General features: G+C 42.7%; 1 protein-coding gene across 2 annotated transcripts in view; it reads right to left on the bottom strand.

Annotated features, from left to right (window-relative positions):
* SLC44A3 (solute carrier family 44 member 3) overlaps positions 1-15,313 on the bottom strand; it is a 181,015-nt gene extending 165,702 nt beyond the window's left edge. For both annotated transcript variants that reach the window (XM_063428333.1, XM_063428334.1), the window contains exon 1: positions 15,075-15,313. In XM_063428333.1, coding sequence (XP_063284403.1) covers positions 15,075-15,098 — 24 coding nt within the window. In that variant the 5' untranslated portion in view covers positions 15,099-15,313. The remainder of the gene's footprint in view (positions 1-15,074) is intronic.
* Between the last annotated feature and the right edge of the window lie 4,808 nt (positions 15,314-20,121).

Here is a 20,121-nt window from a genome sequence, read left to right as displayed (position 1 = left end):
CACTAGACAACTTAGACTCTAGACAACTTAGGGTTACCCAAGTCCAGAGGACTACAGCAGCACATATTCAGAAAAGCCTAGAGTTCAGTTTGCACAGTACAAACACAATAAAGGCAAGATTCTATTATAGGAGATAAGCTTATCTCTGATAATTGAATAGCAATTTTCCCATAAGTTTCAATGAAAAAAATGCTCTTTATTTACCCGAGTTAAAGGGATACTGTAGTGCCAGGAATACAAAGCTGTATTCCTGGCACTAACGATCCCTCTGCCTCCCCCCTTCCTCACGTCACTCACACCCCCAGTAAATAAAGGGTTAAAAACCCTTTATTTACTTACCTTATCCCAGTGCCGATGTCCCTCTGTGCTGGGTCAAAGCTCCGCCACCTCCTCCGTCCCGCGTCGGAGAATGGTCTAGAAACAATGGGTCAGAATTTAGACCACACACACACACACAAGTTCTAAATGTCCCCCAACAATCTGGTTTCCTACACGGTCAGTCAAACCTGCCTATTTCCCTTAACGTTGTGCCTCTTTTTTGACAGGTTACAAACTCATTACATAGCATATTTTTGTGACCATATTTTACATTTTATTAGTGGCTGACTATTCGACTGTTATGTAACAAATAGCAACATGATTTATGCAAAGACTCATCCCAGTCTCTGCATTTAGAAGGACAGTGCTAATACAATAACTTAATATAATAATTAATACTTTACTAAGAGCAGTAGTTTGTAGCCTATGAACCCACAAAAAAAGCATGGGATCCAATATTTGGTTCCAACCCAAGTAAGATCGGCTGACTTAAAGGTCACTGCAATAGCTATAACCACTTATGCTCTTTATATAGATGTATGTCTCCCTCTTTTCTTGTATTCCCCCCATGTTGTTCACTAATGCTGGCACCAGGCACCATAACCACTTAAATGAGACAAAACAATGATATTATAAGAACGATAAAAGGCCAGTCTTTTGGCTTTTAATGGGTTTCAAATTGATTACATCCATTAACATCTACAACATTTCTCAAAAGTTCTCCAAAGGCAATACCTTCAGTTATGAATGAAAAATGTATCCTGGGAATAGAAGGGCAGTGATTCAGTCACATGAATTGTATTAGAATACCAAGCTAGTAAATCTCAGCTTCTGCATAAGCCATTTAGCATGATATGCATTTAGGAACAAATATACAGAATTTAAAAAATGACCCAATATTTTATTAAGAGTTGGCACAATATATAACTCCAGTGTTCCACTTGTTTTGAGGCAAAAGGCCACATGCAAAATAACCTTGATTCCTTCTTTTGTGTGCATCCAGGAGATTTCAATTACCCTATTCTGCAATGTGGAAACGAAGAGGGATCTATGTTTTGTGTTAGTAAACTAGAGATGCACATTCTATTCACTAGTGCAAAAGCTGAATTTAAGGCATGTAATTGTTCACCTGGCATAGGCATTATTATGAGATAAGAAAGGAATATCCGGTGTAGCGCTCTAATGGCAGTGGATATATAGGAGTAGTGAAGGAAAAACCTTGCTATACCTTAATGGGTCATATATTTATGAGTAGTCCCAATGTTTTCAGGTTTACCTTAAATAAAAAACACAAATGTACAAAACATAGTGTAACCTGTATACAAAGAATAAATAGAAATAAAGTGCATCAATAACTAACTCACACTTTACTGAGCTAATACACTAGCTCAGGTATATGCGCCTTAGGGTCCGTAGAGGCGACCCTCACCCTCCTTTTGGTCCAAATTTTCTCCAGGTGCAGTATCCTAGATGATAGGTACAGGAGGGAACATATAGCGTAGTACAGTCTGTGTATATAGGATGTATATTATGGAATAATACCAATATACTCACAAACCCAGAGCCAGTATCTCGGCTCGCTTCATAGGACGTATGTGGTTAAGGACCACATTCCTTCTTTATAATAGCAGGTAAGAATAAAAGCCGTAAGTGTAAAAAAATGTATATATGTAATTTATTGTATGTAAAAAGTAAATAGTATATAAATAAAATAACACTTGTGGCTATAGTCCAAAAGACAATTCTGTCTGCTCACTGTTCATCCAGGACGCGTTTCACCAAATTGGCTTCCTCAGCTGGAAAAAATGTTCATTTGTGTTTTTTATTTAAGGTAAACCTGAAAACATTGGGACTACTCATAAATATATGACCCATTAAGGTATAGCAAGGTTTTTCCTTCACTACTCCTATATATCCACTGCCATTAGAGCGCTACACCGGATATTCCTTTCTTTTCCATTATTTCTGATATAAAGATAAGCACGGTGATACAGCAGCTCACGCATATTTATTTGGTATAACCTAGATCTTATCCTAGACATATAAGCGCTTGTACTCTCCATTCTATTATTATGAGATAGGTTTTCAAAGTAGAACTGTCACCACCATAATTTGCAGTACATTGATTCCATACATACAGTTCAATTAGCAATTATTAAAGCAGCTCTGTCATCTCACCAAACATTTTGAGCATTTCATTCAATTTTTACAATACTCATGTTGATTGTGTTGGAGTTTCATTGGCAAAGTATTTTACTATTTCTGTATCTATCACACTTTGCATACAAGGGCCGATGGTGACATCGCCGATGGGGGTCCGATGGCCTGGGGGCAGAGGAAGGCGGGTCATCTTCAGCTCCTGGTGCTTCTGTGACAGGAGCCGACCTCACTGCTGCATTATGCTCTTTGAAGGATTCCTCGAGACTGGGGAATCCTCAATAGATATAGATAATATTTCCGCAGCCATTTAGAGACACTTTATGATTGTGGTAACTTCGCACAGGTGTGTAGTAATGTTCCTACTTTGTCTCAGTATATGTTTTCACTAAGTTGGAATTTCAATGAAATTCCAAAACAGTTAGTATAAGTATTTCATAAAGATTCTATCTTTATGAAATACTAATTTTTCGGGGCACTGTAATAACAATTTATTGTAATGGGCAAAGTTCCTATGTTATTTTTCAATCCTTTTTCAACTTAGGACAAGTACACTACATGATCAAAAGTAGGTAGTCTTCTCTTTTATTGAAATGATTGGGTTATTTGAACACACTTTTTGGAAGTAGAACTGCCTATACCAGGAGAACTCTGAAGCTTTCAAAAAGTAGCCATTATATGATGCCAATTGTCCAATATCAACAATCAAGTCAGTTGCTTCTACTTATACCTGCTAGAGCCGCCCTTATAAACTATAGGAGCAGTTCTTTTGAGATGGGAACAATCAGACTAGGAACAACAATTACTAAGCCTCCAAATGGAACACCTCATAAGGTCACAGAACACTACCACTTGGTTCCAAAGTTTGTGGTATTATATTTTTAATCTGCCCTTTATTTAACCCCTTAAGGACCAAACTTCTGGAATAAAAGGGAATCATGACATGTCACACATGTCATGTGTCCTTAAGGGGTTAAAGCTCACTAATGAATTACAAATCCAACATGGAAGCAATATCAGCTTTAGGACTGCTGGGCTTTGGGAGATGGATTTCCATTGCCAAGTGTAGCCTAAGATCACCATGTGCAATGCCAAGCATTTGGAGTGATAGATCACACTTTACGATCTGACGGGTGACCCGGGTTTGGCAGATGCCATGAGAATAATTGCAATGCTTATTTGACAAGAAATAATTGGTACTGGTTTTCATCATTTGGATCATAGTTCCAATGGAAGTCTAGCAATGTAGAATTAACCCTTGATAATTATGTACTGACAGTATGGGGGCTGCAATTTAAGACACTTTCCTGTTTCAGTATGACAATGTCCCTATATACAAATTGTAATATATAAAGAAATAGTAAAATAGTTTGCCAATGAAATTCCAACACAGTCAACATGAGTAATGTAGAAATTAAATGAAATGCTCAAAATGTTTGGTGAGGTGACAGAACTGCTTTAATAATGTCTAATTGAACTTGGCTCTTGTGGCTGCATGAAATCAATTTACTGCAACAATGTCCAACATCTAGTGAGATCCTGAATGTGGAGACTGTTACGGCAACAACGATAACATCACACATACCGGTAATTCATTCTAACCGTATATTTACACCCACAGAATGAGATGCTGAAGCCGATTTCCATGTGGTTCGGCCCATGTAGTTAATATGTTACTATCAATGCATATTAACCATTCCGATAAATAACAAAATTGAAATAGGTCAATCCTGCTTTTATCCTTTTTTTATTGCAGCTGCAGTGATATAAAGAAATCCTACAAGGATGAACATGCAGTACAATTTTACCACATGACAGGAGGCTTCATATTTGCATATCTTTCTTTACTCAAAACTCCAGCAGCATAGAAACAGTAACAACCAATCATAAAAAAGATATGCTGCCCATAAAAGGGCCTGTCTATGACATCACTTCCTCTTTCTTTGCTGCTCCAGCCAACATCAGGTCAGAGTATTTTGCCTCTCTGGCAAACTTTACTGTATTTGAATTGGATTTAATGTTTTCGGATTGTTCCTTTTCCTATCTGACTCCCTATCACCCTTTCTGTGTTCCTTTTGTGCCCTGCAAATTTTAGTTTTGTTTATTTACTTTCCCCCCTGCGGCCGGTTCCCGCGATCGCGGCGATTTCCAACATCGCACGCACCTCGCAGACCGGCTCATCTATCTCTGTCTTCGGGGGGCTAGTAGGGTACGGGTAGAAGGAGTCTGCATTATTTTTTATTGCCTTGCTTTCCTAGTTTTCGCGCGGTCCGCGGAACTTATTGTTTCCACACGCGGGCGGCGGCCATCTTGGATCTCGCGGCTCGCGAGATACCGGGCGGCCGCCTTCCCCGCTCGCTCGGCGGATCGGTTACTCACCCGACCGCCGGGCTCTCCAGGTTACATCCTCTCCCTGCAGGTTACTTTGGGAGAGGATTAAAAAGTCAAACAGTTTTTTTTGGTGTTTTTCTTTTCAGCCTTAGGAACGATGTGTCACTGATTATAAGGCTCAGACCTGCCTACACACGACATTGCTATACCCCCCTGCCTAAACGGTACCACATGCATGCATTTAAAGAGACAGTCACGAATTTTCTATTTTTTCCCTGTCTCCAGACCCACAGGGTCATACAGGCTCCGTGCTTTACATAGAGGCAGTTCTTTACCCTACCTAGGGCAATATATGGTACACTGCCATACCCTTCAAGAATATACTGTCAGACCTGCAGGGTCTAAACATATCTGCCATATCCCTCACGGGATTTTTTGCTATCACTCTCCCTGCCCAGGGAAAAGTTTACTCGTACACCCTACACAGGTTCTTACTGTATTACTGTACATTGCCGTACATTGTATGTGGGTGTCCTCTGGGTATTTTTCACGGCACACCACCTGGGGCGACCCCCCAGACATGCATGCTCGGTCAAGCACTGACCTATATGATTGATGTGGGTGTCCTCTGGTCCTCCACGGCACACCACCCGGGGTACACCCCGATTACAAGCACAGAGGCCCAGACCTGATCACATAACGTTTGCCTGTTGTTGTGCACCGAACTCTGATACAACTGTGGCGAATCTGGATACACCCAGACACCTTTTCTCACGCGCTACACTTCAGGCTCACATCTCCCCTCTTCTCTACTGACTGGCGGACGACCCCCAGTTGTACCAGAGGGCTGTGACTATACATAAGTATTACACTATCCCCACTGACTCTCCCTTTCGCCCTACAGGACGAGAGAAAGGTTACGAGTCATGGAAGACACTCAGTCCAGCCAAGACTTTCAAGCGATGATTAACGCCGCTGTGGCGGCCTCGGTAGAAAAAGCCCTACTGAGGGCACTACCCCAGAGCCAGGGTGGCGCAAGCCCCCCGGAACCGATGGAAGCCTCGGGATCCGATCCCTCCAAACCGAAGAGGCAGAGGAAGGGTTCACCCCCGTCCTCAAAAGCAAAAAGCAATCTACCCGCTAAGCGGAGTAAGAGCACGGAAAGAAGACCACCGGCACCCCGGACACTACATTCCTCAGACGAGGAGGATTCCTATGTACCACACACTCTAGACGTAGTGGACGAATGGCACGGGGACGGCTCGCCATCAGAGGAGGACGAGTGGCAGGATTTACCCCCCACATCCTCCAGATTCGTCAAGGAGACGTTCCTAGACGAAGATGGCCTCGTTCCGGACGTGACCCGCGTAAGGGCGTGGAGAAGGGCATGAAGGCGGCACAGGACAAGGTGCTAGACCTACTCGGCCCCATCGCAAAGATTTTGTATTTTGCAGACCTGGCACTCAGCCAGGGGTCTCAACTAGACCCGAATATTATACGGGAATGGGCCCAACAATCAGTTTGCCTTCTAGGCAACGCCAATGCTGCTCTATGCACAGAAAGACGTCGGTCGGCATTGATCCGAATCGATAGTAAGCTCCTGGATCTAGGGGCCAAAGAATTTGGACCGAAGGCACAAGGGCTCTTGTTTGGTGACGCCTTTATCTCGGAGTTAAAAAAGCATGTGAATCTCTTCACTACCCTAAACAAAGCACAGACTTCGCTTAAACAGGTTTTCAATACACCGGGACAAGGTGTTTTTGGGAGGGCTGGTCGGCAGAGGAACCGAGCCACCAGCCGTTTCTGGGCGTCAGGTTCCAGACCTTTTACGCAAGCCCCAAGTTTCTTCCCTTCCACGATGCAAAGAACATCCTCGTACCGAGGGGCTGGAAGAGCGAGAGGTTTCAGGGGCCGAGGCCGCGGCCGTTTCTCTAATGGTGAGTACACCTACATACCAGAACGTTTCCAATTTTGCTGCAGGCAACCTGTCTCTTTTCTTACAGAACTGGAAGCTTATTACCAAAGACGCCTGGGTACTCCAGACGGTGAGAGGGTTCGTCATAGAGTTCTCAACGACACCTTTTCAGACCACTTTTCCCCCTCCTATACACGTCGGCGGAACAAAGGCGCCTGGTAGACAAAGAGATCCAATCACTCTTCAAGAAGGGCGCGGTTCAGTACACGACAGGAGGGGAGGGCTTCATAAGCAACATCTTCCTGGTCAAAAAGAAAACTGGCGAGTACAGGCCAGTTATCAATCTCCGACAACTGAATTCCTACGTGACATACAGGCACTTCAAAATGGAAGGAATCCACCTCCTCCAAGATCTTCTCATCAAAAACGACTGGTTCACGCGCCTGGACCTCAAAGACGCGTACCTGTCAGTGCCCATGGACATACACAGCCGCCGGTTCCTACGTTTCCTGTGGCGCGGAAATCTCTGTCAGTTCACGTGCCTGCCATTCGGCCTCAGCTCGGCGCCGTGGTGCTTCACGAAGCTGCTGAAGCCGGTGATGGCCCACATTCGGTCCTCGGGCGTCCGTTGCCTGATATATCTGGACGATTTGCTGATCTTCTGCGAATCGGCTACCAGACTGAGATTGCAGACGAAATTTGTCGTTCGCTTGCTGGAATCTTTGGGTTTCATGGTGAACAGACAAAAGTCGGCTCTCTCCCCCTCACAATCAGTCCAATTCCTCGGGTTCGATATCGACTCGAAGGAATGCGTGCTTCGATTACCCCAGACGAAAGTGGCCTCGATACGGAAGGAAATCAGACGGACACTGAAAATGGACACCATATCACTCAGGATGCTCGCCCGGATTGTGGGACTTCTCTCCTCATCTATTCAGGCAATATTCCCGGGCCCTTTGCACTACAGAGCCATGCAAAGGTTGAAAGCGGAATACTTACGCACCGGACATTCATACGACAGCTGGATCCCACTGTCGACGGAGGTGAGAACGGAACTCCGATGGTGGTTACTGCACATTCAAGCATGGAATGGCAAGGCGATCTTTGGCGCTTCCCCAGACTTCGTTGTGGAGTCGGACGCCAGCTTATGGGGATGGGGCGCACACTGCACAGACGCCTCCACGGGGGGCCCGTGGCGAGGGGACGAGACCGAACTCCACATAAACTGCCTGGAACTGATAGCGGGGTCCTTCGCCATCCGCAGTTTAGCCAAGAACAAATCGAACTGCTGCATCCTGCTCCGCATGGACAATGTGTCGGCAGTTCAGTACATCAACCGCCTAGGCGGGGCCAGGTCTCGAGCTCTGACGGAAGCCACGAAAGACATTTACAAGTTCTGCATCTCGCGGAACATCACGCTACAAGCGGAGTATCTACCGGGAGTCTCCAACCTGACAGCAGACTGGTTCTCGCGCCACTGGCAAGACACCAGCGATTGGACACTCAACAGGGAGATATTCCAAGAACTGCGACGGTGGAAACACCCACTCACAATAGACCTGTTCGCATCCAGGACCAACCACCAGTTACCGAGGTACTACAGCTGGCTCCCAGACCCGGAAAGCGAAGCCACGGACGCGTTCCTACAGAATTGGCCCAGTCAAGGGGCGTATGCGTTCCCACCGTTCTCCATGATTCCACGGGTGCTACGATACACACGCACTCACAAGATATTACTACTGCTCATCGCACCCCTCTGGCAGAGCCAACCGTGGTTCCCAGACCTCCTGGAAATGTCGTGCGGGAACCCGCTTCTGCTCCCCAACTCTCCACTAACCCTGACGGGACCTCGGGGAGAGCCTCACCCCCTCATCCTGGAAGGACTATTGGAACTAGTGGCCTGGACGGTTTCAGGGGCTCCTGGACAGTCCACGGCCTATCGCAACCAGCTAAGGATCTTCTCTGGGACTCATGGGCTCCCGGCACCAGGAAATGCTATATTTCCGCTTGGACAGCCTGGAACGATTGGTGCGTGGAAAGGGATTCAGATCCCTTTACAGCACCTGTCCCGCTGATCCTTAACTACCTATCACATCTGTTCACGCAGGGACGATCATATAGATCCCTCAATGTGATCAGATCCGCCATTTCGGCAGCACACATTCCAGTACAAGGCAGACCTGTCGGACAGGACCCGCTGGTTTGCCGGTTGCTGCGGGGCGCCAAATTATCGAGACCCCCAGCACCCAAGTACTCACGCCTCTGGCAGGTGGAAGTGGTGTTAAAATTCCTTAGGGAATGGCCGGACAACCTCTACCTATAACTGAAGCAACTCTCAGCGAAGTTGGCCCTCCTATTATGCCTCATTTCTTTCAGAAGAGTGGCAGACGTCAGGGCGTTCGATGTGGACGGTTTCTCCCTCACTCCGGAAGGGGTTACCTTCAACATATTGAGACGCACCAAATCTGACTCAACATCGGTGTCATACCCATATTTTAGATCGGACCCCAAATTATGTGTAGTCAGAGCTCTAATGAGATACACGGAGATCACAAACCCTCTGCGTACTTGCCCCGAGGGGCCAACTCCTAATCTCCTACGTGAAACCGCACAGACCGGTGTCCACTACAACGCTGGCCAGATGGATACTATCTTTAGCAGGTGTCGAACCTTGTTTCGGAGCACACTCAGTCAGAGGGGCGGCGGCGTCCCAAGCCTTAACGGCCGGCGCCTCCCTGGCTGACATTATGCGCTGCGCGGATTGGTCGCGAGAGAGTACCTTTAGGACTTTCTACTTTCGACAATCCGCCCATGCTTCCTTTACTCTAGTCAATTCGAAGCTTTAAAAATGCAAATATGAAGCCTCCTGTCATGTGGTAAAATTGAAGATTATATTAGCTTTAGTGTACTAATAATCTTAATTTTAGTAATGACAGGAGGCGAATATTTCCCGCCCTATAGGTTTCCCACCCAGGTTTCCTCACGTTATCCAAATTACATTTAGAGCTCAGGTAAGCATGCAGGTTTGTATTATAGTTTACTACTAAGATTCGGGTCGGGTTATGTATAGAGTGTATATCGGAACAAGTTTTTCCTCACTTATGTTATGTTTATTTGTGTTAATTGTTACTACCTTAGAAGTCATAGGTTTATACTCAGGTTAAAGATATCATAATAGTCATTGGTACTTCAGGTTCTATTTGTTGATGATATGCGGACAGGTTACCACGCCAGAGTCCTTTCACTTTTTTTCTTTCAGCGTGAACGTTTCCCTATGGGATGAAGTTTCGTCGTCCTTACTACTGCATCATGGACATAGCAGAGTTTTTCCGTTGTTCTAATATGTTGTCTTTTGGTTAATATGACTTGTTTGTAATTTGATTGTTATTTATATTTTTTCCGCCTCAAAGAAAGAGGAAGTGATGTCATAGACAGGCCCTTTTATGGGCAGCATATCTTTTTTATGATTGGTTGTTACTGTTTCTATGCTGCTGGAGTTTTGAGTAAAGAAAGATATGCAAATATTCGCCTCCTGTCATTACTAAAATTAAGATTATTAGTACACTAAAGCTAATATAATCTTCAATTTCTAAATAACTTGTATAGGCTCTCTTATGGATTTCTGCAAGATAACATAATGTGCAGATATGGCTGTGTGTGGTTTCATAAAAAAAACAAAAACAAAAAAAAACAAAAGCTTTCAGCAAGACTACACAGGGCACCATAATAACTTCAGCAGAATTATATAGTTTTGGTGTAAAGAGGTCCTGGGTGATAGTTTATCTTCAGGAGTTAAACTTTAAAAGCAGCCCTGTCACCACTATCTTCTTCCAGCGAGTTCGCTTCAGCTTCTGGCACCTCAGCATCCTCCATAGATAAAGCCAATTCCCAGCAGCAATCACTGGTAATGGCTGAGGACTGACACTTCAAGATGGCGGTAGCCCTGTCGAGTGTCTAGAAGTGTCAGGCATAGGAAATATACAGAGACAAAGTAGTCAGTGAAATGCCAACACAGTCAAAAAGAGTATTTCATAAAGATTTTATCTTTATGACATACTCATTTCTCAGGGTAGTGACAGTGCCACTTTAAGGAATAGTTTAACTCCAAAGTCTTCAATCCAGCATCCATAATCTCTGCCCTTTCTCTTCTGTTCCAGTCCAAGGCTTCAAACAGTAATCCTCAGTTTTGGCACCGCTGATATCAGTAGTCACCCATTCACCTATATGTAGCTACCCATTCACAAAAAGGAGTGAAAGGTACGTACGTATCTTTTCACTCAATTTTGTGAACTGGGAGCTGCTGATTATCTGAAACTATCAGCAATGCATTGTCCAATCCTTCCTGTTTGAAGCCCCAGACTGGAATGGAAGTGAGAGGTCAGGCACATTGAATATTTTGGGTTAAACCATTTGTTAACACTTTTTAACAAATGATGTTCCTTGGTCCAAACTTTTTTTTCTTCATAAGTTATTATCCTGTGAGAAACATTATGTACATCTGCAGCTCAAGAAATATATATAACATATTTGGATACAAGAATTTTAGTGTTTATGGTTTAAAGAGCCATTGTGCCTGATCCATTTTCAAGATAAGTGAAGGGGAAAATAAAACAGGATTCTGGAATCTACAATTCGGCCCCTTGTCTGTGGCTGTTGCTGGATTTCCAAATATGTCTGTTCAGCCTTTAATTGCAAAGATAAGCTGAGGGGGCAACGATAGGCTAACATATAAAACAGTCTAGTTAGCCACCCCTGATCTAGTGTTTGAGCAGTGAGTATTTAAAAAAGCTAGAAACTTTACGGGTTAATTCTGTAAATTGGGAATTGTGCAGAATTATCAATTTATTGCAAATTTTAGGCAAAAGCTAGAGATGAGCAATTTTTCTAATTTGTTAATTTTGCCCTAAAGTTGCAATTCAAACTTAAGTTGCTCTGCACTCAGGGTTCAGTGATGTATTTTGAACCAAGCCACAACAGGTGGACCGGACAACATTGTGGTACCGTAGTGATCAATGTACTATGTTACGGATGTGTTGCCTTGCCAGTTCCACATGTTATGGCTTGGTTTAATAAAATACCAGTGAACCCTCAATGCAGAGCATCTTGATTTAGAATTTGTTCTAGTCCTGGAGCCCATACCTCAAGGACTAGAACAATCAAGTGAGAGCCCATCCTACACTTACTGTGACAAAAAAAGGACTATTGCCTTGTTAATGCTCCACAAATCCTGGTATAGTGAATAAAATGTATTTGTTTTGCAAAATTTGGAAAGTATCACTGTTCACACAATTTGTTTCAATGAAGTTATGTTTGCTTCCATGGAGCATGTCAAGAACTTTCAAATACTTAGTAAAACAGTTTCTCAAATACAAAGACCCACAGATTTTGTTTAATAATCTTTAATATTAAAAAGAAAATACGAGGGGGCGGGGCCTGACCAGCACGGTGGATGGTCGCAACTAGCAGGAGCTCCCGAGCAAAAACCCGACCAAGCATCGAAGCGAGACTCCTGCCGCTCACAACTGGACCCACAAAGGGACTTAATTACCACAGACGACGGCTGGAGCGCTCCGGTCCGGAAAACCGGGATGCCAGCCACCAAAAACCAGACAGAGCGGTTGCGGCCTAGAGGGGACGTCGGGCGGGCGAAGCGGCCGATCTCCCCTCCCCTGTCTCTTCCCCCGGCGGGACCACACAGAATCCCGTTCCCCCCCCTCTGGGCCGGGAGGGATATCCCGGTCCACACTCCAATGCCTACGGAGTGGATGGGCCCGGACAACTCACACAGCGAAACTTGCGAAAAGAAACTCGACACACAAGATGGCGGACGTACTCCCCTGCCATAGCCACACAAGGCTATTAAACACGCAATGCAGACCGGAGGCCCAGGAGAGCCTAGAGGTAAAACTCAATGCTATACTAGGGGCCTTCTGGGCGAAGCTGGCGGCAAGAGCAGCAAATCCCAACCGGGACCCCCAAGCGACAGACCAGAGACAGGAGGAAAGAAAGGGTTGCAGATCACAAAACGGCACCCAACAGCGTCCAGCACCCGCCAAAAACGGCAACCGCCTTCCAGGGCAGGGAATCACCAACAAACCGGCTCCCCGGCAGCGACCACGCAAGCGGAGCAAATTACTCGCAAGGCGCAGAAAGACCGCGACCCGACCCTGCTCTCCCTTGGTGAGGCCAGACTTGGACTTTGCAGGGCCCCCATTCAGCAGCACACAGAGGCAGACCGTGGCACGGGCTTGGGACCAGGGAGCCTCCTCGCCTCAACTCCACTCGGCAGTGAGACCTGGAGCCCTCAGAGGCTTGATCCACCACGCACGCTCCATAGCTGACCTGGACAGAGCCTGCAAAACGTGGCCCATTAAGGGCATTGGCTGACTCTCTGGCCCCCCAAGACCGGCGCTCCTCAACTGTTGCCGAACCCTCTACCACAGCCGACCACCCATAACACTCTTGCGGAAGCTGAGCATCCCAATCAGAGACACATGGCTCTTCCCTCTGCTGGGTATGGAATGAAGGGAAACCCAAAAAAACAGGTGAGCCTGGCAGACCCTGCTCAAACCCCTTCTGGGGACTCTGGAACTCTCACCTAACCTCTATCGGGTTGGTGTGGGCTGAAACTGACTGGCTATGGGACATTTGTATCTCGGCTTGTGTATTTAAGCTGCTGAAAGTTCCATGTTGTTTTGGGGACCCTAACGGTTTCTATTCTTTCCACCCTTACTTTACCCTAACTTTTCCCTGCTACACTACTCTGTTAGAACTCTCCCTTTTATTTGAGACTGGTTCTTGGTATTCTGTGTAGTCTTAACATGTGTCTCCAATCAATAACCTCGGTGTAACTTGCCTACTGGCAAAAATGACAGGTTTTCACGCATAAATGACAGTCCCACTTAAATGGCCCCCACCCTGCTCAGAGAGTTAAGTCTGATTTATGTGTCCTCTAGCCAGCCTATACTCTACGTGACATACACCTGATAGCCTGGTAGGACCACCCAATCTATGTGCACTGAGGACCATTTCTCTTTGATAATAGTTGTATTATACAGTTCCTTAATCTACTCTTACAGTAGAGTTGGTAAACAAAATTGAGAATTTACTGCAATATAGCAATCTGGACATATGCTATCTAGACTGTACCAATCATCTTATTAACAAAAATGTGCTTACTTATCAAGACCATGAATCTTTTATGCATGTCTTATTGTATGCTTGCTAATGCTATTGTGGCCTTGCAAAGCTATTTGTATTACTCTGCACACACAAAAAAAAAAAAAAAAAAAAAAAAAAGTAAATACATTTCCTTGCGTATGGAAGATTTAAATCTGATTATTCATTTTTTGTAAAATCATTGTATTGTATGATATATATATATATATTCATTTTCCCTGTCAACCAGTATGCATGTGATTTATATGTGCCCCTGGGCAGTAACATTTGTGCACCTGCCAACATCAGGTGGCAATTATATATGTCAAATAAAACACACCTCACCAGAGAACTATGCCTATATAAAATTAGTACATCAGGGCTCTGTTGGTTGAAGTTTTCCTTACAAAAATGTATTTGTTTTTACAAGTGTTCCAAAATAAAACCACTACATTCACGCTACCTTCCAGCACTGATTGACATAATATCCCATAGATTGTCAACTGTACATGAAACTGACAAAAATTACACCCTAACTGTACTTCATGTCACTTACAGCTACATTTGAAGACAGCTTGAGCAGTACTAAGCTGCACACCATGTTAGCAGGTACATGAATAGTGCTGCCCAGCACTTGTCAAATGGATATGAAATCAATGCAGGGATTGCACGGATTTCCTCTGACAGCATTGAATCCTACATGATCCTGGGCAGCACTATTCATGGACCTCCCACAATACAGTAAAAATTATAGTCTATCCTGGTTGCCGGCAGTGAGGGGGTTCATGTCCCTGTGTTACCTGATATTCTCTCCTGGTTGCCGGCAGTGAGGGGGTTAATGTCCCTGTGTTACCCGGTACTCCCCCCCCTGGTTGCCGGCAGTGAGTGGGGTTAATGTTCCGTGTTACCGGTTACTCCCCCCCTGGTTGCCGGCAGTGAGGGGGTTAATGTCCCTGTGTTACCCGTTACTCCCCCCTGGTTGCCGGCAGTGAGGGGGTTAATGTCCCTGTGTTACCCGTTACTCCCCCATGGCTGCCGGCAGTGAGGGGGTTAATGTCCCTGTGTTACCCGGTACTCCCCCCTGGCTGCCGGCAGTGAGGGGGTTAATGTCCCTGTGTTACCCGGTACTCCCCTGGCTGCCGGCAGTGAGGGGGTTAATGTGCACTATATGGGGGTGCGTGGGGACACGTGTTACCTGATACTCCCCACAGCAGGGCATGGCGGCTCTCGGTGGGGGCTGAGTCCCAGGCTCGGTGTCCGGTTAGTGCTCGGTTACTCCGGGAAGTTTCCGGTGTCAGTGAGTTGGCTGCAGGTGTGGGCGGTGTCCGCCGTTGGGGCGGGCGGTGAGTGGGTCCCGGTCAGGGCGGTTGGTGGCCGTTTCGCTCCTCAGGTGAGAGAGTCCTGTCACGGGCTGGCTGATTCCTGGCACGCGCACCTCCCCGGAGCGCGCGCTGCTGGCTGGGACCTGGGCGGGGAGGGCACCTCACTGGGCACCAGCCATCGATTCATAATAAATAAATATAAACACTGCTCACTGCATGGTATTACTGTCTGATAGTACACTTATAGTTACACCCATCCACTGCAAGGGTGTGTATAACACAACTAACTAACCTGTTATATATACACATCTACTCCAATGGCAGGTATCTATATATAACACAGCTAACTAACCTGGTATATATACACACTCTACTCCAATGGCAGGTATCTATATATAACACAGCTAACTAACCTGTTATATACACATCTACTCCAATGGCAGGTATCTATATATAACACAGCTAACTAACCTGTTATATACACATCTACTCCAATGGCAGGTATCTATATATAACACAGCTAACTAACCTGGTATATATACAAACATCTACTCCAATGGCAGGTATCTGTATATAACACCGCTAACTAACTTGTTATATATACACATCTACTCCAATGGCAGCTATCTATATATAACACAGCTAACTAACCTGGTATATATACACATCTACTCAAATGGCAGGTATCTATATATAACACAGCTAACTAACCTGTTATATACACATCTACTCCAATGGCAGGTATCTATATATAACACAGCTAACTAACCTGGTATATATATACATCTACTCCAATGGCAGCTATCTATATATAACACAGCTAACTAACCTGTTATATATACATCTACTCCAATGGCAGGTATATATATATAACACAGCTAACTAACCTGGTATATATATACATCTACTCCAATGGCAGCTATCTATATATAACACCGCTAACTAACCTGTTATATATACATCTACTCCAATGGCAGGTATATATATATAACACAGCTAACTAACCTGGTATATATACATCTACTCCAATGGCAGCTATCTATATATAACACAGCTAACTAACCTGTTATATATACATCTACTCCAATGGCAGGTATCTATATATAACACAGCTAACTAACCTGGTATATATATACATCTACTCCAATGGCAGCTATCTATATATAACACAGCTAACTAACCTGTTATATATACATCTACTCCAATGGCAGGTATCTATATATAACACAGCTAACTAACCTGTTATATATACACATCTACTCCAATGGCAGGCATCTATATATAACAAAGCTAACTAACTTGTTGTATATACATCTACTCCAATGGCAGGTATCTATATATAACACAGCTAACTAACCTGGTATATATACACATCCACTCCAATGGCAGGTATCTATATATAACACAGCTAACTAACTTGTTATATATACATCTACTCCAATGGCAGGTATCTATATATAACACAGCTAACTAACCTGGTATATATACACATCCACTCCAATGGCAGGTATCTATATATAACACAGCTAACTAACCTGTTATATATACATCTACTCCAATGGCGGGTATCTATATATAACACAGCTAACTAACCTGTTATATATACACATCTACTCCAATGGCAGGTATCTATATCTAAAACACAGCTAACTAACCTGTTATATATACACATCTACTCCAATGGCAGGTATCTAAATATAACACAGCTAACTAACCTGTTATATATACATCTACTCCAATGGCAGGTATCTATATATAACACAGCTAAATAACCTGTTATAAACACATCTACTCCAATGGCAGCTATCTATATATAACACAGCTAACTAACCTGTTATATATACATCTACTCCAATGGCAGGTATCTATATATAACACAGCTAAATAACCTGTTATAAACACATCTACTCCAATGGCAGGTATCTATATATAAAACCGCTAACTAACCTGTTATATATACACATCTACTCCAATGGCAGCTATCTATATATAACACAGCTAACTAACCTGTTATATATACATCTACTCCAATGGCAGGTATCTATATATAACACAGCTAAATAACCTGTTATATATACACATCTACTCCAATGGCAGGTATCTATATATAACACAGCTAACTAACCTGTTATATATACACATCTACACCAAAGGCAGGTATATATATATATATATATATATATATATATATATATAACACAGCTAACTAACCTGGTATATATACACATCCACTCCAATGGCAGGTATCTATATATAACACAGCTAACTAACCTGTTATATATACATCTACTCCAATGGCAGGTATCTATATATAACACAGCTAAATAACCTGTTATAAACACATCTACTCCAATGGCAGGTATCTATATATAACACAGCTAACTAACCTGATATATATACACATCTACTCCAATGGCAGGTATCTATATATAACACAGCTAACTAACCTGATATATATACACATCTATTCCAATGGCAGGTATCTATATATAACACAGCTAACTAACCTGGTATATATACACATCTACTCCAATGGCAGGTATCTATATATAACACAGCTAACTAACTTGTTATATATACATCTACTCCAATGGCAGGTATCTATATATAACACAGCTAACTAACCTGGTATATATATACATCTACTCCAATGGCAGGTATCTATATATAACACAACTAACTAACCTGGTATATATACACATCTACTCCAATGGCAGCTATCTCTATATACCACAGCTAACTAACCTGGTATATCTACATATCTACTCCAATGGCAGGCATCTATATATAACAAAGCTAACTAACTTGTTGTATATACATCTACTCCAATGGCAGGTATCTATATATAACACAGCTAACTAACCTGGTATATATACACATCCACTCCAATGGCAGGTATCTATATATAACACAGCTAACTAACCTGTTATATATACATCTACCCCAATGGCAGGTATCTATATATAACACAGCTAACTAACCTGTTATATATACACATCTACTCCAATGGCAGGTATCTATATATAACACAGCTAACTAACCTGTTATATATACACATCTACTCCAATGGCAGGTATCTATATATAACACAGCTAAATAACCTGTTATATATACATCTACTCCAATGGCAGGTATCTATATATAACACAGCTAACTAACCTGTTCTATATACATCTACTCCAATGGCAGGTATCTATATATAACACAGCTAAATAACCTGTTATAAACGCATCTACTCCAATGGCAGGTATCTATATATAACACCGCTAACTAACCTGTTATATATACACATCTACTCCAATGGCAGGTATCTATATATAACACAGCTAACTAACCTGTTATATATACATCTACTCCAATGGCAGGTATCTATATATAACACAGCTAACTAACCTGGTATATATACACATCTACTCCAATGGCAGCTATCTATATCTAAAACACAGCTAACTAACCTGTTATATATACACATCTACTCCAATGGCAGGTATCTATATATAACACAGCTAAATAACCTGTTATAAACACATCTACTCCAATGGCAGCTATCTATATATAACACAGCTAACTAACCTGTTATATATACATCTACTCCAATGGCAGGTATCTATATATAACACAGCTAAATAACCTGTTATAAACACATCTACTCCAATGGCAGGTATCTATATATAACACCGCTAACTAACCTGTTATATATACACATCTACTCCAATGGCAGCTATCTATATATAACACAGCTAACTAACCTGTTATATATACATCTACTCCAATGGCAGGTATCTATATATAACACAGCTAAATAACCTGTTATAAACACATCTACTCCAATGGCAGGTATCTATATATAACACCGCTAACTAACCTGTTATATATACACATCTACTCCAATGGCAGCTATCTATATATAACACAGCTAACTAACCTGTTATATATACATCTACTCCAATGGCAGGTATCTATATATAACACAGCTAACTAACCTGTTATATATACATCTACTCCAATGGCAGGTATCTATATATAACACAGCTAAATAACCTGTTATAAACACATGTACTCCAATGGCAGGTATCTATATATAACACCGCTAACTAACCTGTTATATATACACATCTACTCCAATGGCAGCTATCTATATATAACACAGCTAACTAACCTGTTATATATACATCTACTCCATTGGCAGGTATCTATATATAACAAAGCTAACTAACCTGTTATATATACACATCTACACCAAAGGCATTAATATATATATATATATATATATATATATATATAAAACACAGCTAACTAACCTGGTATATATACACATCCACTCCAATGGCAGGTATCTATATATAACACAGCTAAATAACCTGTTATAAACACATCTACTCCAATGGCAGGTATCTATATATAACACAGCTAACTAACCTGATATATATACACATCTACTCCAATGGCAGGTATCTATATATAACACAGCTAACTAACCTGGTATATATACACATCTACTCCAATGGCAGGTATCTATATATAACACAGCTAAATAACCTGTTATAAACACATCTATTCCAATGGCAGGTATCTATATATAACACAGCTAACTAACCTGGTATATATACACATCTACTCCAATGGCAGGTATCTATATATAACACAACTAACTAACCTGTTATATATAAACATCTACTCCAATGGCAGGTATCTATATATAACACAGCTAACTAACCTGTTATATATACACATCTACTCCAATGGCAGGTATCTATATATAACACAGCTAACTAACTTGTTATATATACATCTACTCCAATGGCAGGTATCTATATATAACACAGCTAACTAACCTGGTATATATATACATCTACTCCAATGGCAGGTATCTATATATAACACAACTAACTAACCTGGTATATATACACATCTACTCCA

The sequence above is a fragment of the Pelobates fuscus genome, chromosome 7 (genome assembly GCF_036172605.1).
Source record: "Pelobates fuscus isolate aPelFus1 chromosome 7, aPelFus1.pri, whole genome shotgun sequence".
Lineage (NCBI taxonomy): Eukaryota > Metazoa > Chordata > Amphibia > Anura > Pelobatidae > Pelobates > Pelobates fuscus.
The sequence above is the reverse complement of the archived record's forward strand: the minus strand, read 5'-3'. Positions and strand labels throughout refer to the sequence as shown.